The 27998-nt window shown below is 62.8% G+C and overlaps 1 protein-coding gene across 3 annotated transcripts; it reads right to left on the bottom strand.

Annotated features, from left to right (window-relative positions):
• Positions 1-55: 55 nt before the first annotated feature.
• On the bottom strand, positions 56-27362 carry NKD2 (NKD inhibitor of WNT signaling pathway 2). Of its 3 annotated transcripts, XM_081232983.1 has the most exons (10): positions 27180-27362; positions 27055-27090; positions 26626-26723; positions 5482-5542; positions 4145-4272; positions 3704-3799; positions 2843-2990; positions 2305-2389; positions 1692-1819; positions 56-1518 (listed from the first exon to the last, which is right to left on the bottom strand). In XM_081232983.1, the coding sequence occupies exons 1-10, from the start codon at positions 27202-27204 to the stop codon at positions 953-955; spliced, it is 1371 nt and encodes a 456-aa protein (XP_081089109.1). In that variant the 5' UTR covers positions 27205-27362; the 3' UTR covers positions 56-952. The 3 variants fall into 3 exon arrangements, with proteins under 3 accessions (XP_081089109.1, XP_081089110.1, XP_081089111.1); XM_081232984.1 differs by lacking the exon at positions 27055-27090; XM_081232985.1 differs by lacking the exons at positions 26626-26723; positions 27055-27090; positions 27180-27362 and having other exon boundaries at positions 2843-3234; positions 5482-5546.
• Positions 27363-27998: the final 636 nt, after the last annotated feature.

The raw sequence follows: 27998 nt of genomic DNA, 5'->3' as shown, positions 1-27998 counted from the left end.
TGGTGTAGGGGGACAGACCGATTCGACTGAAAACTCACTTTAAAACAAGGTGTGATGTGTTACAAAATGCACGTTATTTTTATTATGACTGGGGAATAAATCACAGGTCAACCACCAATTTGCTTTATCCTTAAAAACAGTGCCAAGGAGGCAAATACAAAACCAGCTGCACAAATTCACGTTGCTCATCTCAGACGGAGCAGTGGCATGTCCTGCCTCGGGGATCCGCGGGCCGAGGTTCCAGGACACCCAGACTTCCTGTTTGCCTGCAGCCCTCTTCCCAGCCTCCCAAAGGGAATCGCGCTTTTCCAAAGCTGAAGCTGTGTCCGGCACTCAATGATTTATGCCCGCCTCCTGTCCAGCTGTCCGGGTGTGGGTCTCGGGGGCGCCCACACTTGCCTGGCCCCGCTGGCCACCTCTCTCTTAGGATGCTGGTGGCACCGCCTGTGGCCCTGCCTGGCCGCCCCTCCTCTTGGCTTTCACCTCCGCCTTTCTGGACTCCAGCCGCTTCCCTGGCCCCCGCGTGGCCAGCCTCCTCCCCTGTGATCCGTGCCGGCCTCGCACACTGGAACTCACCACCGCACACGTGGCCCCGAGCAGCGACTGCCCCCTGAGCCGCCCCTCCCGGGTTCAGGATGGATGAGCCATGGGAGCCACAAAGCCCCCGGCCACCCGGGGCCAGTGACAAGTCTCGCACCCCCTGCCACACAGGAGAAGCACCCACAGTGGGGCTCCAAGAGGAAAACACGCCAAGGCCGTCCAAGCAGGGTCCCTTCGACCCCGCGGGCCTTGCTTTGGCATCGTGACAGAAGCAGGTGCAGGCGTCTAAGCGTACGAACGTGTTTACAGGTGACACAGAAAGCTCGGGATGGGGATGCCGCTGGTGTGCGACACCTCCTTGCCGAGGAGGGAGGAGGCTCCTCCGTGTGGGTCCCCAGTGCCGTCGGGGCCGCTAGGCCGGGTGGTGGTGGTGGTGGTGGTGATGGTGGTGTTCATGGTGGTGGTGATGCTCGTGGCGCTGGACCGCCGGCACCGCGTAGGCCTCGCCCAGCAGCGTGGGTGGCAGCTCCCGCACCGCCTCGTGCTCCAGCGCCGCGGGCTGGCCTGGTGTGGCCTTGAGCGGCGAGTGGCCCTCCCGGCCCCTCTGCCGGCACCGCCTGTGGCCGTAGGGTGGAGGCAGGGACTGCGGGACATGGTGACCGTCCAGGGGCGGGGCCTGGGGTTGGGGGGCCGGCGGGTGGAAGCTGAAGGCTCTCCCGGGCCTGCCCCCGCTGGGGGCCCCAGGTGGCCGCCCCGAGCCCTGCGGGGACCTCAGGAACGGCCTCTCTGGCCCCTTCAGCCGGGGCGGCAGGTCCAGGGCCCGGGGCGCGGGCTCGGCAGCCAGCAGAGCGGGCTCCGCCAGCCCCAGGCAGCGGCGATGGTGCACGGTGTGCGCATCCGACTCCTGGGAGCGGGACCGGCCCTGCGGGTGCGTGGCCCTAGCTGGGGGCTCCTGCCTGGCCTGCGCCGGGGGGGACCCTGCAGACACGGCACCCGTGAGACCCGTTGCAGGGCCTGGGACATCCCACCCGGACCCGGTCCCGCCCGCACACCTGAATGGCCCACTCTGGGACTCGGGGCCCCAGCTGGGGTTGCCGCAGGGACCCGGGACCCTCAGGCCTGGCGCCAGGGGCCCGGTCTCCAGGACCCACCTGGTCCAAACTTAGACGCGTAGTTCTCGATTCCCGCCAGGTCCAGGTAGTGGTTCCTCCGCTCCGTGTTCTCGTCCACGCAGTACGGCCCCCGCTCGGAGCAGGGGTGGGGGTCGGCGGTGGGCCTCCTGGCGGAGCATGGCCGGGGGAGGGTTTGTTCTCTCATGCTCTGAGCAGCACGCTCACCCAGCAAGGGTGGGTGCTGGGACAAACGGGGGCCCGAGGGGAGCCCAGGACCATGGTCCCACCCAGTGTCCTCCGCTGTCTTTGCGTCACCTAGGACTCCGGCTAGGGCTCCACGGCTGCTGCCCCAGTGAGTGGAGCCGTAGGGCACGGGAGCAGCTGGGCTGAGGGTCTGGAGGCTGAACACCCGCTGCCCTCAAGCCCCACGGCCTCTCAGACGACGCTGGAAGCGCCCAGCTCCAGCCCGAGTGCCGGCCACCCACCCGACGGCAGGGAGTGACCGGGGCTCCCTGGCTGCATCCAGGCCTTTGTGCCCAGGTGCCCATCCTGGCGGGCCACCCCGAGGGGACAGCCCGAGGCCTGTGGGACGCAGGAGTGTGGCCGGGCTGCTCGCACCCCAGGAGGCCAGAGCTGGACGCCGGCCCCTCACCTGATGTACGTGGACAGCCTCTTGTCGGCCACCCTGGGGTCCTCGGGGAGCTCACCCTCCATCCTGCATCGCGTGGGCTCCCGGCCTGAGAGAGGCGGGTGGGTGCTCGGTCACTCATTCATTCGTTCATTCACCCACTTGTTCACTCATTCATTCGTTCACTCATTCAATCAGCCACTCGCTCGCTCACCCACCCGCTCGCTCACTCACTCACTCATTTACTCGCTCAGGCACCCACTCACTCATGCCTTCACTGAACAAACAGCTCCGAGCCCTTGCCAGGTGCCAGGCCCCGCTTTCCACGTTCAGGAAGCCACAGAGATCTTTTCTGTGTTGGGGGCACTGAACAGTAGACACAGTTAACACCCCCCGGCAGGGTGAGTGGGAGCTCTGGGGAGATGCAGTGTGGGGGCAGGGGGTGCAGAAAGCCTGCCTGCGAGGAGGGGTGGGCTGACATTTAGCGCAGGGTCTTCAGGGCACCTGAGCAGGGAGCTGCTGCAGCCCAGGAGCCCAGGAGCCCAGGAGCCCAGGCCCTCACCCTGGCCGGCGGGGGCGCCTTCCTTCCTCTTGCTGGAGGGCTCAGGGCTGACAGTCAGCTTCACTCGGAGCGTCTTGCTGCTGCCCGAGGAGTGGTTGACCGAGGCATCGACAACCTCGTAGATGGTGTGCATCAGGCTGGACATGTCCTGAGGGCGGGTGTGGACGTCATGGACCCAGGCAGACCGGGGGGAGGGCCGCCCAACCCACACAGCCTGCCGCCACCTCCAGGCTGCCTGCCTGATGGATGCACCCGGCATCCCAGCAGAGCCCGGCTGAAGGACACAGCTCAGCTGAGACGCCTTTCCTCGCTCCCGTGAATGAACCACGCGACCTGAGCCAGCGGCCCTGCTGGAGTCACATCTTTCCGAACTTTTAAATTTCAAACCGAATCTATGTTCAAAAGACTTAGCAATCAGATAAACTATCAAATTCTGCTTGTAACTCAAACACACTTATTTTAGTCATCCTACGTGTCTGCTTCCTTTCAAGAGGCACTTTGCCCCTCCTGGACGCACAAGCCAGCAGAGCAGAGCGCCGGCGGCACCCCTGGGGCCCTCACCACCCTGCGGAGGGGAGGGGCTGCTGGCCCGGGCAGAGACAGGCGTGCAGGGCTCTGCCAGGAACCGCACAGACAGCAGCCGGGCGCAGGAGGGGACGCGGACGCCAGCCGGCTCTGTCAGTGACCTGGGTCCTGCGGTGGCTCCCTTCCCGCCCCCCGCAAGCCTGTCCTATGAAGGGTGCCAGCCTCTCCTGCCACCCTGGAGGGGGCTCAGCCCGTCCCCATGGTGGAGACCCGGGCATCGTCTGTCTGCTGCCAGCGCCCTTCCAGGGACCGTGTGACGCAGACACAGCGTGTCACCTCTCTGGTGGCCTTGCCACTGTTGTCGAAGCCGTAGAGCGTGAACGTCCACTCCTGGCGGCTGTCCTCCTCCACCGAGACGTCACACTGGAGCGCCTGCAGGGGTGCACGGGGACAGGCAGGCAGGGTCATCCTCGTCCTCGCACCGGGGCCCCTGACCCCCACCCTGCCCTCCAGGAAATGGACCCCTCCCCGCTGGGCGGGCCGGGGAGGTGAGAGGTCTGTACAGTTGACTCCTGGATCATTTCCGTGGTGCTGGCACTGGTGCTGGGCAAGTCCCTTGAATTACTTGGGGCCACACTGGCCAGCTCTGGCCAAGTGCACGGCGACACCTCCACCCAGCAGAGCCTGCTGCGTGGGAGCTGCAGGGTGCAGGGACCCCATGTCAGCACAGTATGCGCCCCTCCCCCGGCGCCTGGCTGCCTGAGGGCGAAGACCTACGTCCACGTCCAGGCGCCGCCTGCCCGGCCCGCGGGGGCCCTCGCGGTTCGCTGCTCTTTCTCCATCTTCTGTGCCAAAGAGCTGTCCTGGGCCCTCTCGGCCCTCGGCCTTCTCCGGCGGCAGTGCCACTGCAGGGACGAGAGGGGTGGGACGGGCCCGTCTCCCCTGGCCTGGCCCTGGGGCTGACGCAGGGCTGGGGAGAGGGTGTGGCCCCGGGGCCACCGAGTCCTTGCTGGGCCTGTGACCTCTCCAGCCGGGTCTGAGCTGAGGGCCTGGGCTTCTGGAGCACGCGGCATCAAGGGACCTGAGTGGACGCCAGGGCGGCCCTCCCCGGCGTGAGCCGTGGCCGGACGCGCGCTCCTGCCTCTGCCTGCCTGGCTGCAGTGGCTTCGAAGCCTGGGGCAGGGAGAGGGCTGCCCTGCAGGCCCACAGGCAGGCGGCCCGGCCTGAGGGGCCTCTAGGAGGGTTGCTGCACTCACTGTCTGGCTTCCCCTCCCCAGCGACACGGTCCAGTTTCCCAACAGCCCACAACTCCAGAGCCTGCGAGGCTGCCTATGTGCCGGGCAGTCCCCTCCCCGATCTCTGGGCCCGACAGACAAGGAGCTCTCTGGTCTCCGGGCTCACTTACTCCCCAGGACAGGAGCCGGGCATATCTGGGAGACACGCAGCTGCCAAGAGACACCCGGGGCCCGAGCTCCTGACCAGGGTTCGCGGAGCCCCTCCGAAGGCAGCCCTGCTGGTCAGCCTTCCCGCCCACGTAATGCTGAGAACACTCACCCGGTACCTGACCCTCGGACAAGCCTGGTGGTCACCTGTCACACTCCACAGGTGGACCCACTCCACGGCAGCTGAACACATGTGATGGTGACTAAGGCGGTCGTGCTTCACACGCAGACCGTTTTGGACAGCCTTACACTAATGCGGCGCATCACACCCACAGGTGACCCGTGGATTCACCGAAACGCCCGTGTGCGGAACCTGTCCTCCTGCCCACGGGCTCGCGGGACTCCAGGGACGTGGACGGGCAGAGGCCCTGAGATTCGCCTTTTGCTTCTCCAACCCCCAGACCAGAGTCCACGTCGTCTGCTCCACGGAGGAGCCCACGTGAGATGTGTTTTTAAGCACATCTCAGAACAATTTGCTTTTAAGGCCGGGGAACCTGGCTTGCACCTGCAAACGGCCACCGGTGGGGACCTGCGACCAGCCAGGGCTGGCCTGGGTGTGGTGGGATAGGTCGGGGAGCGTGGGGCGTGGGTGGTCCCCATCGCCAGGGTGTCCTGGGGGCAGGTGCCTGGGGTACGGTGTGGCGTCAGTGAGGTCTGGAGAGCAGGACTTACCCTCTAGGGGACACGGGTCGTCCCGGAAAGGTCCTTCCTTGGGGTCCCCACCAGGCAGCCCCTGCAGGGAGAAAGGACAGGGCAGACGGTGTGCACCCCAACATGAGCTCCGGGTGCCGGAACCGGACCCCACCTCCTCGGGCGTCAAGAGTTCTTGGTCTAGAAATACCAACCTCTCCACACTCACTAAGCCTCAGATTTTTGAAAGTAAAACACACGCACATCCCTGGATGTTGTCTGGTTCCATGAGAAGCGTCTCCAGGATGAGACATGGCGCCTGTGAGAGCGCCAGGGCTTCAACAAGAGCCCTTCACGAGGGACATGGCCATTGCCCGAGGGCACAGCCGCAGTGAGAACAAAGCTCCGGCCTGGCCTTTGCTGCAAGAGGTGGGCACAGACCAGAACCCTAGGCTGCGGACAGGAGAAGCCGCCTGCCCTCTGCCCCCTGGCCCGCACGCAGCATCTCCTGTCACAGCTGGGAAAGAACCCGAGTGACCTGCCCCCGAAACACCCACGAACCCAGGGGCCGGGGCTGCAGGGGGACGGCACTTCCTCTACGCGGCCGGGCCGAGGGCACAGACAGGAGCCCCCCGGCTTCCAGGGCCGATCCCAAGACCAGTTACGGAAAAACGGGACAAGACTTCCAACGTATCCAAAGGGTGTTTCAGCCAGGAAACTACAGAACAGAAGTTCACGTGGCCCGTGGAGACAGCCCACAGAAGTCAGAGCACAGAGACGGGGAGAAGGGGTGACATGGCCGGGGAAGCTGCCTCGGATCCTGGCTCCATCCAGTGTCCCTGTGGCGGGTCATGTGGCGCCGCCCCCAGGACCCGGGCGTTGCCCCAGGTGACTCTTGGGCAGACGGACGTCTCTGTCCCCCACATTTCCGTTCTGACTCCGAAGCCACAGAGCTGTTGAGAGCCCGGCCAAGGATGCAACATTCAGACGTGTGTGTGGACACGGCCCCCCAGGCTGCTTGGCTACACGGCCCTCTTGGGCCCCAAGGCTCTATCACACCTCCTGACGCAGCATCTCCAGGTCACTTGGGGCCCCTCATCTCTCCCAAGGGCTCGGGCCCAGGCTGGAGTCAACTCGGCAGGAGGCCCAGCGGGGTTGCCCCGCCAGGTCGCCTGACACCCCACAAGCTCGGGGTCCCACAGGGGATGTTGGAGGGTTCTGACTGCTGCCCATCAGGCTGCGGGCAGTGGCCGGGGACCAGCCCCGACCTGTCCACAAACAGGCCTGACGTCATCTCCACGTGGTGGTATTGTTGGGTCAGATCGTCCCTCTGTCGCCTTGTCACGCAGACGGACTGGGGTGGGAAGCACTGTCACCATGCCGGTGCCTCAGAGGGCGCTGATCAGGCCCAGTCAGGAGGGGCCACGTGCAGGACCAACTGGGTGGCAGGGAGATGGGGCCACAGTCTGAGGAGCACAAGCGCCTGCGCCCCGCGGGGGCAGCCTGGCAGCATCCTTGCCCTGGCCGGTGACTGCAAGAGCCTCTGCCAGCCCGAGGTGCCCCAGTCACCACCGGAACAGCAGAAGGCCCTGTGCTGGCTCGGCCCACGTGGCTGGGACACTGGTCCCTGCTCCCAGGCTCCTCATCTAGGGGCCTGATGCCACCAGCCAGACCCAGCCCCTCGCGTCAGGCCCACCAGTGCCCTCGGGATGGCCGTGTCCGTCGGCAGGAGGAGAGGGGACACAGGCCATCCTCAAACACAGCTCTGCGTCTCTGGCTTGTTCTTTCTGAGAGCAAGCAAATCAAAACAAAAACCACAAAAAACACTTAGAATGCTTTTACCCAGATTTTCAAACTAATTACTTTGAAGAAGGCCTTGATGACAAACACGAACCACAAACACACCCTAAGATACTTGGGTCCATGGGAACAAGAAGACAAACGCACACCTCCTGATCTGGGCACACGCTGCCCTGGGTTCAGTGAGGGCCGGCCCAGATGTCCCGCTCTGCGTGGGGAAGGGAACCCCCCCAGGCCTTGGGGTCTCCCCAGGAACGCGGGTGCGGCAGGGCGGGGGCTCCTCTGGGTGACATCCCGGCTGTGCTGGGGGCCCCTACGCACGTGACGTCAGGGAACCTGGCCTGGGGCTCTGACGGCCGTGGGCGCCACAGGAGCACCCGGACGGTGCAGGGACCATCGCTGCCCAGACGGAGCCTCGAGGACGATGCGGGGTGGAGCTGGTGTCGCTGGGCCCAGGAAGGAGGGGGACCCCTGCCGTCTGTCTCCAGAGCCCCTACAGGTGCCCCTAGCATCTTCCTCTCTCCTAACCCCCTACCCTAACCCCTTCCACGTCACACCCTTCAGAACAAGGCTGTGCTGGGGGCCCACAGTACTCTCAGCATGCCAGGTGGGCAGTGAACTTGTTTTAATAAAAAATAAAGATACCCATTATTAAGACGTCACCCCCTCCGCCACCCAGCCTGCTGGCATCGAAAGCACCCGCTTCGCCTAGCTCCAAGCGTCCCTGGGGTCCTGTGAATGCCCTGCCCACGCAGTGCCCAGGCTCTCAAGGTCCTCTCCCACCCAAAGACAGGGCTGAGCTCTCTCTCGGGTGGACATTACGATAACTTCCAGTCACTTTTTCTAAAAACCTAATTTTTGGTTAAATTTTTCTCTGTAAAATCAAAATAAGCCATGAAGCCGAGGTCCCAGGCATCTGAGGGGAGCAGCGGGAGCTCCCGGACCAGGTGCCGGAGGCTTGCAGGTCAGCTGGCAATACAGCACAATGTTTCTTGCTAGAAGAGCCAGTCTCGGGGTGGAACAGCTGAGGCCCCGAGACCCACTTCTGGGAAAGGCCGGGGCCCCACGTCTGCTAGAGCGGCTGGCCCGGAGGCCTCGGCCACCAGGAGCCAGAGCGACAGGCAGGAAGCCAGGGTTTCCACATCGCTCGCCTGGCTCGGCTGAGAGGTCAAAGGAAAAACAAGACCCACCCAAGTCCTCTACGTGTGAGCTTAAAACAGTTGCAAGTTCAAAACTTCATCCCATTTTTTTGTTTTAAAATAATTTGAGCACTTGCTTTTGGCGTATTGTGTTGGTTACAGACAAGATGATAAATGCTTTGGGCTGGGGGAGGGTCAAGACAGAAATGGTCTGCACAGACCCTTGGCTGGACCCTGAGATGTCCCCCTACAATCGCAAACACAGTAAGGACACAGCAGGCCAGGACGGTACCTGATCAGCAACGGATACAACAGCCTGTCGTGACCTCCTTCCCTAACGTAGCTGGACGCTCAGAACATTTGAAACACTGGTCATCCACGTACACCCCAACGTGACAACACGCAGCGTTTAAGATCTGAGTCAACAACAACCTCCGCGATGCAGAGCAATCAAGGGACAGAAAGAGCACTTCAGGGAAGGTACCGTGCTTCTCCCTGTGGCTGGTGATTTCAAATCCGTCCCGGTTACACATAAATGCCCTTTAATCTTCACTGCTTTGGCTCAGTAGAAGGGCCAAGAGCTTTAATTGCAACATATAAAACCTCCCACAGGGCTGCTGACCAGATGTGCGGCCACTCCCCGCAGGGTGACCTCCTAAGTGGCCCGAAAACCGGGGCCCTCAAGCACGACCGGGGTGCAAACACACGCCCCATTTCTGATGGCCCCGCTCAAGGGCCCCGCTTCCGCCGCAGCACCTTCCCCAGGGCGGTCCAGCCCCACCCCTCCTGGGATGCCCCTCCCATGCTGGCGTGCACCCCTCTTGCTCTGAGCCCCGCTGCAGACCCTCCCCAGCATCAACCTCCCCGCCTCGCTCCCCTTTGCCCCCCCAGAGGAGCCCCGGCCTCCTGCATACAGAACCCTCCAACCTCACCTCGCTTTCCGCTCTGGCCCCCACCTTCCCGCTTCCCCGCCTGACCGGATGGTCCTCGGCACCAACCACCTCCTGACTCTCCTGGTGACGGGCTCCATCCCCATGCAGCCCCGGGACTCCAATATCAGCCAGCAGGGCTTACGAGATCACCATGCTCTACGATCCACGTGGGGCCTGAGCTGCTGCCGACCCCCTGGGGCACCCGGCAGGGGCGGCTCCCCCCTCGCTCCTGCAGCATCTGCGTTCACTCTCGGCATCCGCCGGGCCCTCCTCTCGCCAGGCGCTCTGCTGGCCCCCTGGGACGGCACCAGGGCCCACACATCCTGATGCTTTATTCTCCGTCCTTCTTTGGATGTCAACGTCAGGTGGCCGCGGCCTTCGCTGCAGGGTCCCCATGGTCCCATCCGTGCCCCTCTCACCCGCAGGGGCTCTCGGGGGAGCCCACCAGGCCCATGGGCCACGGCCCCCAGAGGCCACGTACCCTGCTATGCCTCTGTTCTGAGCTCAGACTCCCGAGGACGTCTGCTCCGTGAGCCACGGCACAGAACTGAATTCCTGGTCCTTCCCAGCAAGCGGCCCTTGGCCTGGCCAGGTCCTGCTGAAAGGCCCACGACAGCCCATCTGCCCAGGTGAGGCCTACAGGCACAGAGGTGTTGGGACATACCACCTAAAAGCTCAGACCCTGGCCTCCCATGAAAAAGCCAAGAGGTCTAGCCGCACATTCCCACGGCCAGGGTGCCCCCTCCATCCACCAGAGCTGTCGATGCTGGGCCGTCCACCCCTCGTGCGAGCCTGGTTGAGGGGCAGGAGATGGGCCCCCGTTTAAGGCCACGTGGATGTGGGGACGTCTGGGTGATTGAAAAGGAGGAACCTTTGGTGACGTAAACGATCACCTCCCGAACACCGGCCGCTTTCCAAATGTCAACATTCACATATTCCTTCAAAATTCAGTGCCTCTGAGACCTTAGGAAACATGTTCCCGGGTTTTCGGGGCCGCCCGTTGTCCTTGGAAACCCCACACTCTTGACGGAGGCTCTCCGACCCCCGACTCCCGGGAAGATCCCCGAGGGAAACGGTGCGGCCGGAGTTTCTGCTCTTCCCATGGAGCCGGGAACCGGGCGGAGCGTGTGAAAAGATGGCCTTTATAAACCTGCTTCCTCGTCGGCCTGTTAAAGGGTCTGGTTAGAAACTGCTCTTGACAAACACGCTGGGCATCCTGGAAGGACCTCACAGTCCACTGCAAACTCGAGACCCCAGGGGGACCTCCTGGTAGATCCTGCAGCCCAGCTCCCCAGCCACTCTGGCCCAGCCGCCCCTTCTTGTGGCCGCCCACCTGCATGGGAACCTGCTTCCCTGCAGAGTCGGCCGTGAGGGGTGCCCGGCGTCCACCAGGCTGCTTGGCTCCTGAATCCGGGTCCACCCGGGGTCCTGGCGTGGCCGCGGGTCTGTGGTGAGTCCTCGGCAGCTGACAAGCCTCAGGGCGGGCGGGGGCTCACATCCCGGCCTTCCGCCACCGCCCCCCGCCGATGCTGCCGGGAAAACTCAAGGCCCTTCCAGGCAGCAGCCCTTGGGGTTAGTTCAGACCTTGTTTTGCTCCAGGAAGGGCAGGCGTCTCCTCTTTTCCAAACAGATAAACCTGCACTGTTTCCTTCAAAAATCCAGGTTGATTCAACCCAGATTCTTCACCAGGGCTTAGTGCAGGGGTCTGCGGGATTTGGGCTTCAACAAACAGGAGGTATCAAGGGTCACAGGGCCTGGAGGACAGTGTGTCAGGGTCCTGGGGCGGCCGTAACAAATGGCCACCAGCTGGGTGGCTTAAAACAAAGAAATGTATCCTTTCCCAGTTCTGGGGCCAGAAGTCAGAAACCACGGTCTGGCAGGGAGCTCCCCCGGAGGCCCCAGGGAGGGTCCCTCCTGCCTCTCCCAGCTCCCGGGGGCCCCAGCATCTCTGGGTTCGTGGCCGCATCCCACCAACCTCTGCTCTGTGGCCACGCGGCGTCTCCTGGGTGCATCTTCCATTCTGGGTCAGCGCCCCCGCCCCCCTCCTTCCTCTCACAGAGATACAGCTGGTGGCAGTTTGGGCCACCAGGACCATCCCTCATCTCTAGATCCTGCGTTTAATGACATCCGCAGAGACCCGTTTTCCATATACGGTAACAGTCGTGGCCTCTGGGATGGGAATGCGCCCAGCACCGCCCGGAAGCCGAAAGGCGGTTGAGAATCCTGAACCAGCCGCCGACGGCGCAGCCTCGGCTTTCCTCCCAGTGACACGAGGCCGGGGTGCAGAGTGACCGCCCATGCACACGCTCACCACAGGGTCTTCTCCTGAAACGGGGGGCAGACAGGGAAGCACACTGGCCAGAAACCCAGCTGCGACCGGGCCCCTCCTCCGGCCTCAGGGGTGGGGAGACCGCAGCCCTGCTCCAAAGCCAGGGTCACAGTGCAAACCGCGAGGACAGACTGGGAGCCGCGTCTGCTCCCACAGTGGATTCTTTAGACTCCGGGCGGCCCCGGGCCTGAGTTTCTGAGAACTAGTTTTCCCCAGAGGACGGAAAACGAGCTCTGTGTGTTGAACCCAATTTCCTCTCTGTGGAGGGTCCAAGGACACGTTGCTGTCCCAAGAATTCAGAGGGTCCCCCGGGAGAGCCAGGCTGCATGCACCACCCCCAGGAACTGCCCTGGTCCCACTGCTGATCTTGGAACAGTAAAAATATGGGGTGACCCACTCAGAGGAGTTTGCAGCCCCCTTGCAGCTCAGGAGCTAAAGCCCATAGAGCATCTTGGGGTCTGGAAATACAGCCCCACGGGATGTAAGTTCAAGGCCGCTTCTGAGAGCCTGGACTGGGTGAATTCCGGAGTCCCGAGATGAGATGTCTGCAGGTGGGGGTAGGAGGGGGACCCAGTGTGGATGGGAGTCCAAGCAGGGGGAGTAAAGAACACAGGAAGTCAGAAAGAGGAGGGGAGATGGGGGAGGGGAAGGGAGAGGGGGAGGGGGAGGGGCTCCCCTGGGGGAGCAGCGGGAGGGCTGCGGGGAGGAGGAGGACCTAGCAGGCCAGCTGGGGTCACCCTCCAGAGCGCATGGCTCCTGGTAGAACAGAGCCTTGGTGCTCCCCAGCTCCCTCAGGAGAGGGTGGCCTCAATGCCAGGAGGACGCTTGGGGTCCGGGGCCTGCGGGGCCCACGCCCAGGGTCACAGGTACTATCCCGAAGCTGCTGTCCACCACGCGTTCCCGCCCGTTCGGAAACCAGACGGATCGCTCCTGCTGCGCCCATCACCCCAGCAAACCTCCCCCGGGGACACAGAACACCTCTCTAGCCACAGCACCTGGCTGCCCCACGGGCTCTCCACCCCGGCCCCGGCTCACGCCAGCCCCCCGGCGTGGGCTGTCGGCCTTCGTGGGATGTTGATCAGTCCAGCAGGGTTTCTGATCGTCAGAGACAGAGCCTGGCCTTCCCCCCCACGCCCTGGGCAGGTGACACCGTGGGCAGGTGAAGCAGGTAGCTCTGAAGCGGCACGTGGGAGGGCCCTGGGGACGGCTGGAAGGGGCCGTCAGAACCACACTGATTTTGGCTCTGCGGTCAGCACTGCCGGGGAACTGGCTCCCCAGAAGCCACGAGGACAGCCGCACCCGCCCGGGACGGCAGGTCCACCCCTGGTTAATCCTTCAAATGGCAGCCCCGGGTGCTGGGCGGCCCGCTGGGGACCAGGATGGGGACCTGGTCGTGGCAGAGGGTGGAGATGCGGGGCCGGAGCGAGCGTCACAGTCAGCCAGGGGCTCGCGGGGCTCAGGGAGGAGGCCGCGGAGCAGGGCCGGGGTCCTCAGGGGACGTGCCCAGTGGGCTTGTGCTACTTCAGTGACCAAGGTGACCAAGGCTACTTCGGGGCAGTTTGGGAGGAACCTGGGGCTGGGGAAGGGGCAGGGGTGACGTGACATCTAGGCAAGGCGCCTTGGGCCAAGTAGGGGGACCGGAGAGGAAGCTGGGCTCCTGCTCGGGGCAGTCAGGACGTCGGACGTGGTGGGGTTGGTGTGGGGTGAGAGGTGGGGAGGCCTGGGCGCACCGTGCGCTGGACAGAACCGGGCCATGCGGGAGGAGGCAAAGGCAGGGCTCAAGAAACCCCAAGGGCTGGGGCACTGTGGGGGGAGACGCCCCAGAGTCAAAGGTCAGGGGTGCAGCAGAGTGGACGGCAAAGGAGGGGGGGTGGGACAGCAGGAGGAGGGGGGACAGTGGCCTCAGGCGGGAGAGAACAGAGGGCAGAGGGGGTCTGCCCACGCCGCTGCCTGAAGGCCTGGTGGGCACACATCTCAGAAACACCCGCAAGGGAGGACCGAGGCAGCCTGGGCAGAACTGGCTGGAAGGCGCCAGGCCAGCGCATCTGTCTGGAAACGCCAGGCGGTGGGCGTCTCAGCTTCAGCGGCGGAACAGTTTCAGATGTGACGACGCAGCTCTGGGGCCTAGTAATTCCTACTCAAGGGCGGCGACGCCACGGAGGGTCTCCACTCGAGGGGCCACGGAGGCTGTGGCTCCTGATTTCAAAGCGAAAGTTAAGGACAGCGAGGCCTCGGGGGAGGGGCGGTGCAGGGCTTGCCCACAACCACAGAGGCCTTCAGCGTCTTGCTTTCCAAGTTACAACCACACTTCAAGAGCCAAGCGGCATTTCTAGATTTGCCCATCGGTGCCCCTGCGTTAGCGCCGTTTAACCAGGCTGGGTAATAACCAAATTTGGAACTTAAGGTCTAGAAACTCAGTCGGTTGAGGATCAAAGGGTCTCCTAAAATAAATGCCTACAGACCTCACGTGCCAGCACAGGCTGTAACCTGCTTCCTGGGTGATGTCACCTTACCCCACCGGAGAATGGCTGGCACGCGTGTGGCAGGAAAGCCTGAAAACATGCACCACGGGGGACTCAGCCCAGGAGCTGGCCCACAGCCCACGGCTGTGAATAAGTTACAGCGGGGAGGTAGGGGCACCCAGGCCACCTGCTGGGGAAATAACTCCACCCTAAGATATGTGCAAGGAAAACATAATAAGAGGAGGGTCAGTGAGAAGCTATATATATATATATATATATACATACATACATATACCCCTACACACACACACACCCTGCATATGTATACACACGTATACATGTGCACGTACACACATATACATATGCATGAAAACATATACATGTGCGTGTACACACATACATGCACACGTACCTCCACACATATATATATGCAGGCACACACATGCCCCCACACACCCACATACATAATCTCTACCCCAGGTAATTGAGAAGTGGCCATAAAACATGCCAAAAACGTCTTCAGTGTTTTCAATTCTCACACCCTGGAATTCTGTTTTTTGTTTAACACTAAATCATTTTGCAACAAATCTGCAGACCGAATTTTCTCCCGGTCGTGCCTGCTCCTGTTTCCGTCTTCAGAGCTAACAACGAGTAACCTCACAGAACACGGAAGATCGCAGGCAATCATCCTTCCAGCGCCTACTGTTGCCCTCCAAGCTTCCTGGCCGCAGAGGTCACAACACGCAAAATACCAACAAGACCCTCGTCCCCCACATGCCTGAACCACCGTGCCCTCCACCGCTGCCATTCAGACGTTTAATGCCACTGGGTTTGAGCTGCAGACCCAGATTCATCTTCCTCTATCTGACGACTTCTTCCTCTGGAAAAACCACTGGACTTTTCGTTCTCTTTCATTCATATGAAAGCCTCGTGTCTCCTATTTCAAAGGAAGATCAACTCCAAAGTGGAAAAGAACCCCATGCACTTGTGTTTTTAGTTTAGAAGGCCCCACGTGTCCACAAGTGATGCCAGTGCCCACAGCAGAGATAAACAGACTGGAGATGTAAAGGCTTATACTTGGTCACGGCTCCGGAGCCCGAGGGCCGAGCTCTCTGAGGAGAGTAATCAGGGTTTTCCTCTTTGGCAGCACCTGTGTGGTGTCAGGTGGAAACACCTCCTCGTAGCTCTGAGGCTGCTTCCTGCCCCCGTGCGTCAGAGCCGACGGAGCCCAGCGCCCCCTCCCCAATTCTACACAAAGGAACCAAAACCCACCCTTCAAGCAACGGAGTTGAGACCCCACCCGTGAAAGACAGAAAGTGTTTTGAAGAGACCTGCACTTGCCTTGTCTAACCCTTTTGCCCTCCTTCAACCATTCCTCCCACCCTCACCCCCAGCCCTGGCAATCAGAGCTCTTGTCTCTGTATATGTGAGTTTGGTTTATACACATATTCGCATATCTCTGGTCCTCGTACGAGAGAGATCACATGGCGTTCGTCTTCCTCTGCCTGACTTACTTCACTTAGCATAACGCTCTCAAGGTCCGTCCATGTTTTGGGCAAGGTTTTCTTCTTTATTGCTGAGTAATATTCCATTGTATATACACACCTCATCTTCTTTATCCATTCACCCATCAGCGGACATTTAGGTGGCTTCGTGTCCTGGCTATCGTGCACAGTGCTGCAGTGAACGTGGGCTGCATATATTATCTTTCTGAGTTAGTGTTTTTGCTTTCTTTGGATACATACCCAGGAGTGGGATTGCTGGATCCCGTGGTAGTTCTATTTTTAACTTCCTGAGGAATCCCCCTACTGTTCACAGGGGCTGCACCGATTTTCATTCCCAGCAGCAGTGCACGAGGGCTCCCTTTTCTCCACTCCCTCGTCAACACTTGTTATCTCCTGTCTTTTTGATGATGGCCATCCTGACAGGTGGGAGGTGACGTCTTGTGGTTTTGATCTGCATTTCCCTGATGATTAGCGCTCTTGAGCCCCTTTTCCTGGGCCTGTTGACCATCTGCATTTCTTCCCTTGAAAAGCGTCTTTGTTAAACGATGATCTTGTCTCAGAAGCGACGCCAGGCCCAGGGCAGCCGCGTGGTTAGGGAAACTCTGGGGAGCATGGGAAGAACCCCGAGTGCAGGAGACCCGCTCTTGCCTCACAGCCCTTCTCCAGGTTTTCCTCAAGAAGCCTCAAAGGAGGAGCGGGTGTCCCGGGCTCACGGGTGGGCATGGGGTCCTCCATCCCAGGGCACTGCAGTCCCCCTGGAGGTGTCCCCACCATATAGACACCCCAGCACCCTCTGCTCGCCCTTTACCGTCACCTGGGATCTCCATGTGACTCAGAAAAACCGGAACACCAGCTGCAGACGCAGGGTGCGCTGTCCCACGAAGGAGCCCTGAGCCTGCCGTCCTCGGCCTGCTGCCCGGGCAGCCCGGGAGGGCTCCATGTACCTGATAGCCGTGGACGCTGATGCCGGTGGAGTCTGGACGCCAGACTTTCTCTTCCAAGGTATCCTTGCACTGTCCTCCTTCCTCACCCACGAACTCCAGCACCTCTTGACTTCGTGGGTACGTTTACACGAGGGTGTGGGAAGAGCCGTGACACAGACGATCGGCTGCACGGCCACGCCCGCCCGTGTTCCCTCCCGTGGGCCCTGCGGCAGCTCCACCGTGGATTATAAAGCAGGGCCCTCGGCAGCGTCCCTGCCAATTTAATTTGTGGTGTGAGACGGATTCCTCGCAGCTTCTGCTGCTCTGCTGACACCCCTTTGAGGAGAGGGTTCTGTGGGCTAGAAGCAGACCGCGGTGTATCATCTGGACCCGGGACCACCAAGGATGGCCTTCTCCTTCCCACGGCCCCAGCGAGGGGCGCAGGGGAGTCAACGCTCCTGAACGTAAGTGTATCCTCCTTCCCGAGCCGAGGTGTGTGTCTCCAACGGTCCTCTCCCCTATTTGCGTGTTTGTACGTTTACGTGCGTTACATGCTCACCAAACAAAAACTACTGAGCCCCTGGTGCTAATGACCTGCTTTGCTTTCTTGCCTCTAAAAGGATTCCGGCCAATTTTAAAACCCAAACCTCCAGCATGTTCAAAATGAGCAGGGATTTGCCTATGCCTGCGGACACTGGCCGTTGACAGTTCCTTGAAATACGTGAGACCCGCCAAGCTCACTGGGGCTCTGCACTTTCCAAACTGCAGCTGCAGGGGGAGGGGCCCCGGGGCTTAGCAGACATCAAATGGAGCTTTCTGGAGCTGTGCTGTCCACGTGGCAGCCACAGCTACATGTGGCTACTTACATTTAAATTTATGAATGAAACCACGTTAGAAATCCAGCTCCCCCGTCACTCGCCACACTCTGGGCATCAGCGTGGCCAGCAGTGACCACTGTGGGCAGCATGGATACAGACCACATCCAGCGCCGGTTGGGAGCACCCAAATCCCACCCCCACCCACAGGTGGAGACGTGGTGATCGGCCGAGGTCACAGAGGTCGCCAGCTGGACTCTGGCCCCCCAGTGGGGCTTCCCCAGCCCAGGACCCTTGGGACCTCAGTGACCCAGCTCCGCTGGCCAGTGTCGGGAAGATGACTCAGTCGGGCAGGGCTCTGAAACAGGCAAGGCGGACAGTCCTGGTAGGCAGCCTGAGGCCCCCTGGACAGGCCAGACGTCCACGGCAGGGCCCAGGCCAAGGAGTGAGCAAAAATCCCAGGGGCCGGAGCAACACGTGAAACCAGGCAGACCGGACACGGGGGTGGCTGGGAGGCAGGCGGGAGTCGGTCAGCACAGGCTCCAAGGGGCAGCAGGCGGCTCTGGGCGGAGGGACGTGCCTACCTGGCCGCGTGTGGACAGTTGGCCGGCACAGAGGCCCAGCAGGCGGCCCACATGGGCAGTTCTCGACTCCAGGCCAACCGGGGGGCTGGCAGATCTGCTGAGCGACAGGGGTGCCAGAGACTGAGGGCCCGGGGACCACAGGGCTGTCCCAAGCAGGCCAGGCTGTGGACGCAGGCCCAGGGGTACATGAGGAGTTCTGTCCAGGCTGTGGGGAGCGGACGTCCCAGCGGCAGCCGGACAGGTGCTCCCGGGCCGGGCAGAGGCCAACAGAGACGTCTGACCTGTAGCTGCCAAAGGGCCAGAGGGGCCACCGAGGGGCGCGTGCCGAGGAGGGGGGGCCGCAGGCTGCGAGCCCTCGACACAGAAACCAGGTGCCCAGGACGGGCCTGCGGGCCACGAGGTGCAGGGCCTCTTCCCGACCAGCTCGCGGAAAGAAAGTGCCGGAATCCCTTTCGCGCCCACGTGGAAACCCGCAGCGTTAGACTACATTCTCACGGGCCTGGAGCCCCCAGAAACTGGAAGAGGCAGGGAGGACCCCCCGCAGGGCCTCCAGAGGGAGCGCAGCCCTGGGACAGCTCAGTGTCAGAGTTCTGACCTCTAGAACGGTGAGAGGGTTTAATTTGTCTGTCATTTTAGGCCGGCCAGTTGGTGGCACTTTGTCACGGCCACCCCAGGAGACCAACGAAGGGAGCCCAAGGCTGCTCTTTTATATAACTATTTTAAAATATTTAACTTTAAGGCATCCCCAATGTGTGCTTTTAGCCATCAAAGACCTAGAACTCTGGAAAGATCCACGGTCAGATGCCCCAGTGCCTGCTGACCACAGCCTGGGGTCCGCCCAACCCTCACCTGAGGATCCAGGGACCCCAGGGCAGTGGGCCGGCACGTCGTGGGTTTAGGGTGTACACGGGGGCATCTGCAAACCCCCCAGGCAGGGACGGCTCCGTCCTCCTCGGGGAGAAAGATCTGAGGGGCAGATGGCCCTCAGGCCAGAAGGATGCAACGTGCCCCAGGATGTCAGGGTCCACTGGCCTCTGGATAGGGTCGCCAACCTCCTACAGCCCAAAGGAGGGGGGGAGGGGGAGAAGAGAAGGGGTGGAGGGAGAAGAGAGTGGAGGGGGTGAGACCAGGAGCTGGAGACAGACCCCCACGGGCAAGGCTTAGACCCGTGGGTTGTGAGACATCCCAGGGCCCGGCCCTCCTAGAGATTCTTTGCCTTCTGGTTGCAAGGAAAGGAAATTAGTGCTCAGAGAGGGAGGTGCGTTTCAAGGGTTTCTTCTCCACAGAACAGAGGCGGCTCTTTTACAAGCGCTGTCAAAGGGAGGCCGTGGAACCAGCGCAGAAATATCCACCCTCTTCCAAGCACAACAACCGGAGGATTACAGACCTCAGCTCTGGAGGCGGGAACCAGAACGGCAGGCACGCGGTCCCCTCCCCCAGACCCCACTTCCCCAGAAGCCCTTCCAGGGGGACCCGGGGCAGCAGGGAACCCTGGCCCGGAGCAGCAACGCCCATGCAGCTCCCAGCTGGGGTGCAAAGGCGGCCGCCGCACGGGGGCAAATAAGCGTTTGGTCAGCGTGGCCACGGGAACCTCCCCTGTGCGAGGCCCAGGTCCCCCTCGGGCCTCTGTCACTAGGAGACCCCGCCCCGGAGATGCACCAGCACAGGGACTCAAGCCGCCGGCCTGGTTGGGACGGCAGAGCCCAGAAAGCTGGCCGAGTGTCGGCCGTCAGAGCAGTGGCGGGCCCTGCACGTGGAGGGTGGACATGCAGGGCACAGAGCCGGTCCTGAGCCGAGGAAAGCCTCACAGCCCATTAGGGCCGCACCGCACCCCAATTCCTGAGAAGGTGACGGTGTGCAGGGGTGGGGTCGCCGCAGAGGCCCTCTGGTAAGATGAGGTCACCGGGGCGGACGCTGATCCCACAGCCTGTGTCCTGACGAAGAGACCGTCCCGTCTCAGGGCGTGACGCTGCGAGGACACGGGAGGGGCGGTGCCTGCAGGCAGGGCAGCGCGGCCCTGGTGGGAAGTGGCCTGTGGACGCCTGGACCCTCCACCTCCGGGACGGAGACAAGCAGTCCGTCGTTTAAGCCACCCCGTCCGTCCGCCTGTGCGTCTGTCCATGGGGCTTTGTTATGGCTGCCCCAGGAAACCCATACTCGGCCCATGGCCGAGGCCACCTCTCCCTGTGAGGGCCGGGCACCCCCCTCCTCTCCCAGCAGCCAGGGTTCCTGCTGCAATGCGGTCAGCGCCTCGCTCCACACACGTAACTGTCCCGAAGGCACCTTGCTGGGTACAAAGGGCAGCAGGCGTCCGGGGCCCGTGGAGAGAGCAGGCCCGCCGCGCGCTCCTGGGGGCTGGTCACCAACCCGGCGGCCCTGCGGTGACCCGCACGCCAGGCCTGCTTCCGGCCGCGGCAGCCTCCTCAAGGGCTTCCATTCGACACAGGCTTTTTCTTCCAAACCCAGCGGCGGTCTGATGCAGGGTCAACCTGGGAGAGGCTGCACTTCACGCCCAGGAGGGGCCGAGGCCCGGGGACAGCGACATGCAGCAACCCAGCAGGCGGCTTCCCTTGAATCCCAGCGCAGGACCAACTCAGGAGATGGGCCGTGCCTGGCCGGGCCCAAACCGCTGCTCCGAAGCCGAGCCTCCGCTCTGGGGACCGGGAACTGGGGACGGCAGCCCCAGGCCTCCCCTCTTCAGGGAGCAGGAGAGGACGGGGCCACCACGACCCCACGCCTGCCAGGCCCGACTGGAGCACCCAATCTCTCAGGGGGCTGCTGACATGCGGGCACAGCTCACAGGGCCCTGGGGTGAAAGCCACGAAGCTCGGGCCCGTCACGCTTACTGACCACGGGTGGGCCGCCATCCACCGCCGCCTCTGTGGGGAGTGAGGGCGGAGGCCGGCCCCGCGGCACCAGCACCGCTCCCATCCCGCTCTCCGCACGTCCCTCGCTTCACCTCTCCTCGTAGGACCCAAGCAGAGGCATGTGGCCTCCGAGCCACGGAGCACAGGCTGTGGCCCAGAGACTTGAGGGCAAGTGACAGGCGGCAGCACCAGGCCCAGAGTGGGGTCTGGGTGGCAATGAGGTCACCACGTAGGCTGCGTCCCGTGAACAACGGGATAGAGGAAGGCTTTGGGGGGTGGGGGGAGCCGCCCACATTTCAAAAGGGCCACATCACGGGGCTCCAGGTCGTTACCTATGGGCAATATTTCTTTGACAACCTTGCTGGGGCTGCCTGTCTGGCTGCCCCCTGGCCATATGGCGAGAGTGAGAACAGGGGACACGGGTGGCCTTGATGTCTCACCTCCAGAGGAAGAGACGGCCTAACCCAGAGGTCCCCAACCTGTTTGGCATCAGGGGCTGGTGGGGTGGAAGACAATTTTTCCACGGACGGGGGTGGGGGATGGCTCAGGCGGTAGTGCGAGCCACGGGGAGCGACGGGGAGCAACGGGGAGAGACGGGGAGCAACAGGGAGAGGTGGGGAGAGACGGGGAGCAGCAGGTGAAGCTTTGCTGGCTCGCCCGCCGCTCACCACCTGCTGTGCGGCCCGGTTCCACGGCCCGGGGAATGGGGACCCGTGACCTAACTCCTGACCCCTGGAGAGGCAGGTCAGAGGGGAAGGGCAGCACCGTCCTCCTCCTCCCACCCAGGGAGGGTCTGCGGACTGGCTCAGCCACGGCCGTGCTGCCCTGCCAGCAAGCTCTGGTCAAGCTCTGGTCAAGCGCTGGCCGCCCAGGTGACGGCGGCTGAAGAAGAACCAGGTGCTGCCAACAAGGGAGATGAAACTAAAATACAGATCTTGTTGGTCACTTTGTGGCTCAAATGAGAGATCAGTCTGATCCGGCACACACGGCGGGGTCACAGTGTCCAGGAAGATCACTCCAGAGGCCAGGAGTCATGTGTGCACGGCAGGTCTCAGTGCCCAGGACAGAATCTACTCGCTGATGCTCATGGCCCTGAGCTCACCTCGAACCCCACAGTGTCGAGGCTGTAAGGACCTGGCTCACTCCTCACCAGGGCTCTGAGTTGGTCACGCGGCATTGCTGGGTCAGGGGCCGGGGCCACACCGACACTCTGGATTTACCACTGCATCTGGGTCTGTGCTCACACCCCCTTTAAAAGCTGGCAGTTTGGCCAGACAGCCACCAGGGCTGAGGGCTGACTTCTGAAGACTGCAAACTGGCATGGATTTTTAAAGAAAAGATAACAAGCAAGACTTCAACAAAACCCCTCTAAGTCATTCATTTAACTACTTTTCCACGAAGGAAAATGAAGGCGAGATAAGGAACAGGTGCTGCTTGGATGTGGCACCACGTTCTCCCACGGTGGCCAGTCACGTCCTGAGGAGAGCAGGGTGACGGCAGGTCTCTGCTTTTACTCCTGCAAAGTTGATGTTTCCGCTCACCCAGCAGCCAACTGGGCTGCTCCAGACCCCCTGCCGTCCTGCAGGCCCCTCCTCTCAAAACAGTGTCCCCGAGCAGGGGTGCTCCGTGAACTTCCCCGCCCTCCGTCCGAGCACCATCCCTGGTCTGCACATGGGGCTTCTCTGGGGCTGCCCCCAAGGGCACACGTGAGAGTGGTGGGTCAATGTCACGTGCCAACGTGTCCCCAGGGCCGGCAGGCAAATGCCACGTCTCCCACTGAAGCTGGGGGCTTCTCAAGAGACCAGTATCCCAAGTGCGGTGTCTACGTCCACCACTGTCCTGCCCTGGGGCTCAGCCTCTGCCCGCCTCTGGCCCTGCCACGGCTAACACCGTCCACCACCTGGGCCCTGAGGACGGGGCGCCAGCCGCAGCCTCGCCGGGTCCACATCCCAGAGTCCTTGCCACCAACGTGAGGATGCCAGAGCACGTACGAGGCAGGCACACGCTCTGCCCTCATGCCCTCCCTGGGCACCTGGTTGGGGCGGGTGCCATGTGCATGGCGTCTGGCCCGTCTGTGTGCCCTCAGCGCCTACTGGTCGTCAGATGCCATTGGCTGCAGGCCCACAAACGACCCCAACCTCCTGCACCCCCCAACCCCGGGGACAGCCAGGTGGGCACGGTGGCTCCTCTTCCCCACCGGGAGGCCCGCCTGCTGACAGCACCCACCCAGGTTTCCAGGTGAGGAAGAGGCAAACGTTAGCCACTCACCCCTGGACACACTCAGAGCAGCTGGCTCCCTCCCAGGGTCCTCAGGCCGCCCAATCTCCCCCGCCCCCTCCAGGCATTTCCCACAAAGCAGCCTTGTGGTTCCAGGGTCCCCAGCCCAGCGGCTCCCCAGAGGTGGATCAGTCAGGGCCACCTGGCTCATCCGTAGGCCAAGCGGGGTCCAGGGAGGCCATCTGCAGTTCTGGAAGCTTGGGCGGGGTGAGGGACACTGACACCACCCGACCTTGAGGGGATTCCCTGCCGATCTGTGAGGTCTGGGCCCTCAGGCCTGTGGTTGGTGCCCCCAAATCCAGAGGAGCTCCCAGGCTTGTGTGAGCACCTGTGCTGGCCTCACACAGGGCCAGGCCACATCCGAGGGCAGAAACAGGGCCCTGGGTGCGCAGTGGGCCCGAGAGAAAGCCAAGGCCCCACGGCTGGTCCTGGAGTGGTGCCCAGACGCCCCGCACAGGCCAGGACTCCACAGATCACGCGTCCCCAGAGCACGGGTCATGGAAGACCAGGGGTCAGCCTGTGGAGCTGCACGGTGGCTACAGCGCCACCACCTGTCCACCCAGGCCACACCTTCCACGTGGCTGCGGCCCGACAGCTGAGGAGGAGCCCTGGCATCCACAGGACAGGACACAGCCTGGTAACGTGTGGTTTACACCACACACCACAGCTCCACGGTGACTGGGGACGGGGGGCATCCAGAAGCCACGGGGCGCCTCCCACGCCTCTGGAGCCTCTGGAATTCCCTTTCTTGGGCTTACTCAATAGAAATCTGTGTTTGAGTCGCAACAAAGTTTCAGTTGTTAGTGATGATTCTTGTCTTCTGGACTCTTCCCGCCCCGCAGGGAGCATGGAGAAATCAGACGGGCAGATGGCGAGTGAGCGCGTGCCCGGGAGGGGCAGCCGTATCCCCACAGGGCCTCGCCCTGGCCTCCGCCAGCCCCACCTTTGGAACAGCACGGTCAAGCGCTGACGCTGTGAGCGCCGTCTCTCCTCCTGACCGTAACACACGTGCAGCCTCAGTCACCCCCTGCTGCATCCTGTGCCGCGCTCTTGCCAATGTCCCGCGTCACCGGCCGGCACCTGCACAACCCCAGGCCCCTGGGGGCCCTTGGCAATGAAGCGAGGCAGCGTCTCTCAGAATCAACGAGGAGGACCACCCTAGATCGTGACGCGGGCATCTACCTGCCCGAAACACTAATAGTTAGCAGAGACCTTACTAGACATGCACTAAGTGGGCACCAGAGGCCAGCATGGCTCACTAATTAGTGGGCAAAATCAACCTCATTTCCTTTATTTTTTGGGGGGGGATGGTGAGTGAGGGCAGGTGAGAGTTAGGTGGTGGACATGCACTTAATTTCCACGAGGTCATTTGGGACAGTTCTTGTGGCAACACGGCGCACCAGGATTGACCTGCGTGGAAGCACGGGAGGGCGGCCTTCAGAAAAGGAGGACGTGTCCCCTCGCTGACCCCAGTCAGGTGTTCTGGGGGCACTGCACAGTCAGGCTGGCCTTCCTTGGGACATCGCCTGGGAGGGCAGGGACGGTGACGGGGCTCTGGACACCACACAAGGGGAAGGACAGGAAACAGGAGGAACGTAGGACCTGACACCCCAATATCCCCCGACAGAGCAACTTCCGGGCAGAGGCAGGAGTGGAGGTGCCCGGCGAGGGGGGTCAGTGGTGTGGCAGCGAGACACCTGAGCCCCTGGGCCAGGGGGTCTGAACTCCCAGCATGGCTCACAGCCCCATGGCCAAATGAGGAAAGATGGGAAAAGGCGAGAAAAGATCAACTGTATTGCATTTAAAGGCCCATCCCTTATTCTGAGATGTTTTTCTTCCTACGTTGTGGTGTCATGACACGAGGCTGTGGCAGTACCTTCAGGCTGCGGCGACCACACACCACAGGCCAGTGGCTCACAAACAACAGAAAGTCATTGCTCACAGTCCTGGAGGCTGGACGTCCAAGACCCAGGGGCCGGCAGCCTTGGCCTTCTGCCTGTAATGCCGCGTGGTGCTCTGGGGCTCGCATATGGGCACTGATCCCATCGTGAGGACTCTGCCCCCAGGACCTAATCACCTCCCAAAAGGCCATCCTCTGAATCTATCACACGGGGGGTTAGGTTTCACCACATGAATTTTGGGGGGGGACACAAACATTCAGACCACAGCTGAGAACAAAATAACAAGGGGACAACCCAAGCCAAACCCCACACTGTTCTTTCAAGAACGTCCCGAGAGCATGGAATCCATTGGCCTAAAAACCATCATAACCTGGCACTATAACCCGCGGCCACAGCGGAAGCATTTTGTTTTCCATCTCCGTAGCCCGCAGCCCGGGACGAACACCGCCTGCGTGTGGGACCTGCTGTGCTGTATTGTCCACGTCCTGAGCTAACGACGGCCCTGCCCGAGAGCTCCAAGGCCCACGGTGTCCACGCCCAGGAAAATGCCCCCAGACGGGTGGCTGGCAGGACAGGGTTAGGTGGTGGACATGCCCTTGACCGCTCTGGATTACCTGCCGCCCCCTACACACAGGAGGACCAAGCGGGAAGGAAACACCATCCCGTTATCAACAACCACCTGCCCAGGCAAACAAAATCAGCCCAAAGGAGGGACAGAGACCAGCTGGGGCAGCCCCCTGGTACCCAGGAGCACATGTCCATGCAACCTTCTTACGACGTGCCCAGCAAATACTGTAAAATGGAGTTCCTACCTTCACAGGTATGGGATTAAATTTTCACTCCCAGAAAGCAGGAATCGTAACTCTAGTGTGTTTGATCTCAGGGCGTATCTGGGTCCCTTCACAGGACGAGGCCACACAAGTGTTTACAAATACACTCAGAACTTTTCATTTGTCAACTGGCCAGAAAAGTGTCTTTCCAAAAGGAGAGCCGACGTGCCCGTGAGCTGCTGCACTCTGTCCGCAGGGGATGCTGAGGGGGGCAAGCAGTGGTCGAGGAGGGGGTCTCTGTCATCCGGCACGGCCACCTACCCGACTGCCGTCCACACTGACGCCCGAGACCATCCACCGGCCTCCTTCTCCTCCCTGGCGAACGTGTGCAGTCTGGTTTGCCCAACGCCCCTCTGGTGCCCCAGGCCTGGATGGAACACCTTCCAAATCCACTCTCAGGGGCGCTGGGTCCTGAGTGGGACCCCTGCAGCCCCTGACAGCACCTGCAGCCCAGGTGGCCCTGGTTGTCCTCTGAAGCCTGGCTTTCCCGTGAGCATCCCCGCAGGCCTGCGGTCACCCACACGGCAGATGGGCGGCACGGTGGCCTTTAACTCTGGCCACCACTGCTGAGCGGAACACTGATCCTAGAGCAGGTCATTCCCCGGCCCTGCCCCCACTGCTCCAGCCTGGGAGAGTGAGGCCTCGCACCACATCCCCCCTCCCCCAGAGGGAGGGGCCGTCTGGCCCGGCCCGAGTCACTCTCGCTGGGCCATCGGGGCCCTCGCCTTCTCTGTCCTGGGGTCCTGGGTCCGGGTCAGAGGGCACAACTTTGCTACTCAGGTCCCCTGGCCCCGGCGGGGCCGCCGGGCCCACCACGCCTACCTGCTTGTCCCTTGGGCCGTGCTCCACGCAGCCCCGCCGCTCTGCCTCCTCCGTGCCTCTGCGGCCACCCAGGTACGCAGACACCACGAAGCTGTCCCCTGCGGCCCCGTGAGCAGACGCGCGGGAAACGGGGCACCGAGGAGGGAAGGAGACGCTCGGTAAGCCCGCGGGAGCTGCGCCTGGACGATGCCCCGCCGCCCGGGGCGCCCACCCCTCGCCGCGCGGCCTGGGGCGCGGGGATCCGGCGGGGGGCCGGGGTCGCGGTCTGGGACGGGGAAATCTGTGCGCTCCCGGAGGCCCCAAGGCAAGGTTCCCCGCCACCGCCCCCCCCCCCCGCAGGCCTCGACGGCAGAAAGCGCGTCGCGCTCTGTGCTCGGGTCCCAGCCCCAGTGGCAGTCGCGCGCCCCGGCCGCCGCCCAGCACGCTCACCTTCGGGGCTCTCTCTCCGCTTGAAGGCTGCAGCGGCTGCGGCCGGAGGGCGCGGGGAGAGGGAAGGGACAGTGAGTGGCCGGCGCGCGCCCGCCCGCCCGCCTGCCCGCCGCCCCGCATCTCACCGTGCTTGGACTGGAATTTCCCCATGTCGCCCCCGGCCCGCCCGCCCGCCCGCGTGCGCTCCCAGCGCAGAGCCCAGGTGCCGGGCTGGGGTCCGGGGCGGGGTCGGGCGTCCGCGGGGGCCGCAGGGACCCGGCGACCGGGTTCCGGTCAGCAGCGGGGAGCGGCAGCGGGCGCGGGCGGCGGCTGCGGCGCGGCTCTCTCTGAGCGCGCGCCCCCGTGCCCGGCCTTTAACCGCGGCCCCCGCAGCGCCCCTCGCGGCCGCCGCCCGCAGCGCACCGGCCCCCGGGACTCCCGCCCGCCTCCCGCTGGGGCGGAGCCAAACCAGGGGCGTAGGCGGGTGGCGCCAGCCGGCGACGAGGACCCGGGGCAGGCGGCCTCTTAGGGTGTCGAGGGTGCAGTGGACCCCGCGGTTCTGCGCGGGCCCTTTGGGGGACAGCTCCCCACCCCACCTACCTTTCATCCCGTGTCCCCGCACCCCCCATTCTAGAGGCGCCCGAGAGGCCCTTCCACTTGCAGGAGAGGACCCTGGGGCACCACCCGCGACTTTAGAGGCAACCGGCTTCCCTGTCTGGTGGTAGCCTGGGTCTTGAAGAGACGGTGGGGGGATCCGAGTGGACAGGAGGCCCCTGGGGAGGGTCCTTTGGAGGGACAGGAGGTAGAGGAGGGGGTCTCTGGGAAAAGCCAACTGCGGGTCCTGGCCCGGCTGGTGGGGACCCGCTGGCCTCTTTCTGCCTCGGGTGCATCAAGGACAGGGAAGGGCTGGGGTGGGGCCCCAGGGCTGCTTTCGCCCTGCACCCCATCCCCTTGGCCTTGGCTGG

Source organism: Mesoplodon bidens (assembly GCF_964165515.1).
Source record: "Mesoplodon bidens genome assembly, chromosome: 4".
NCBI classification, from domain to species: Eukaryota; Metazoa; Chordata; class Mammalia; order Artiodactyla; family Ziphiidae; genus Mesoplodon; species Mesoplodon bidens.
This window is presented reverse-complemented; position numbering and strand designations above follow the sequence as displayed.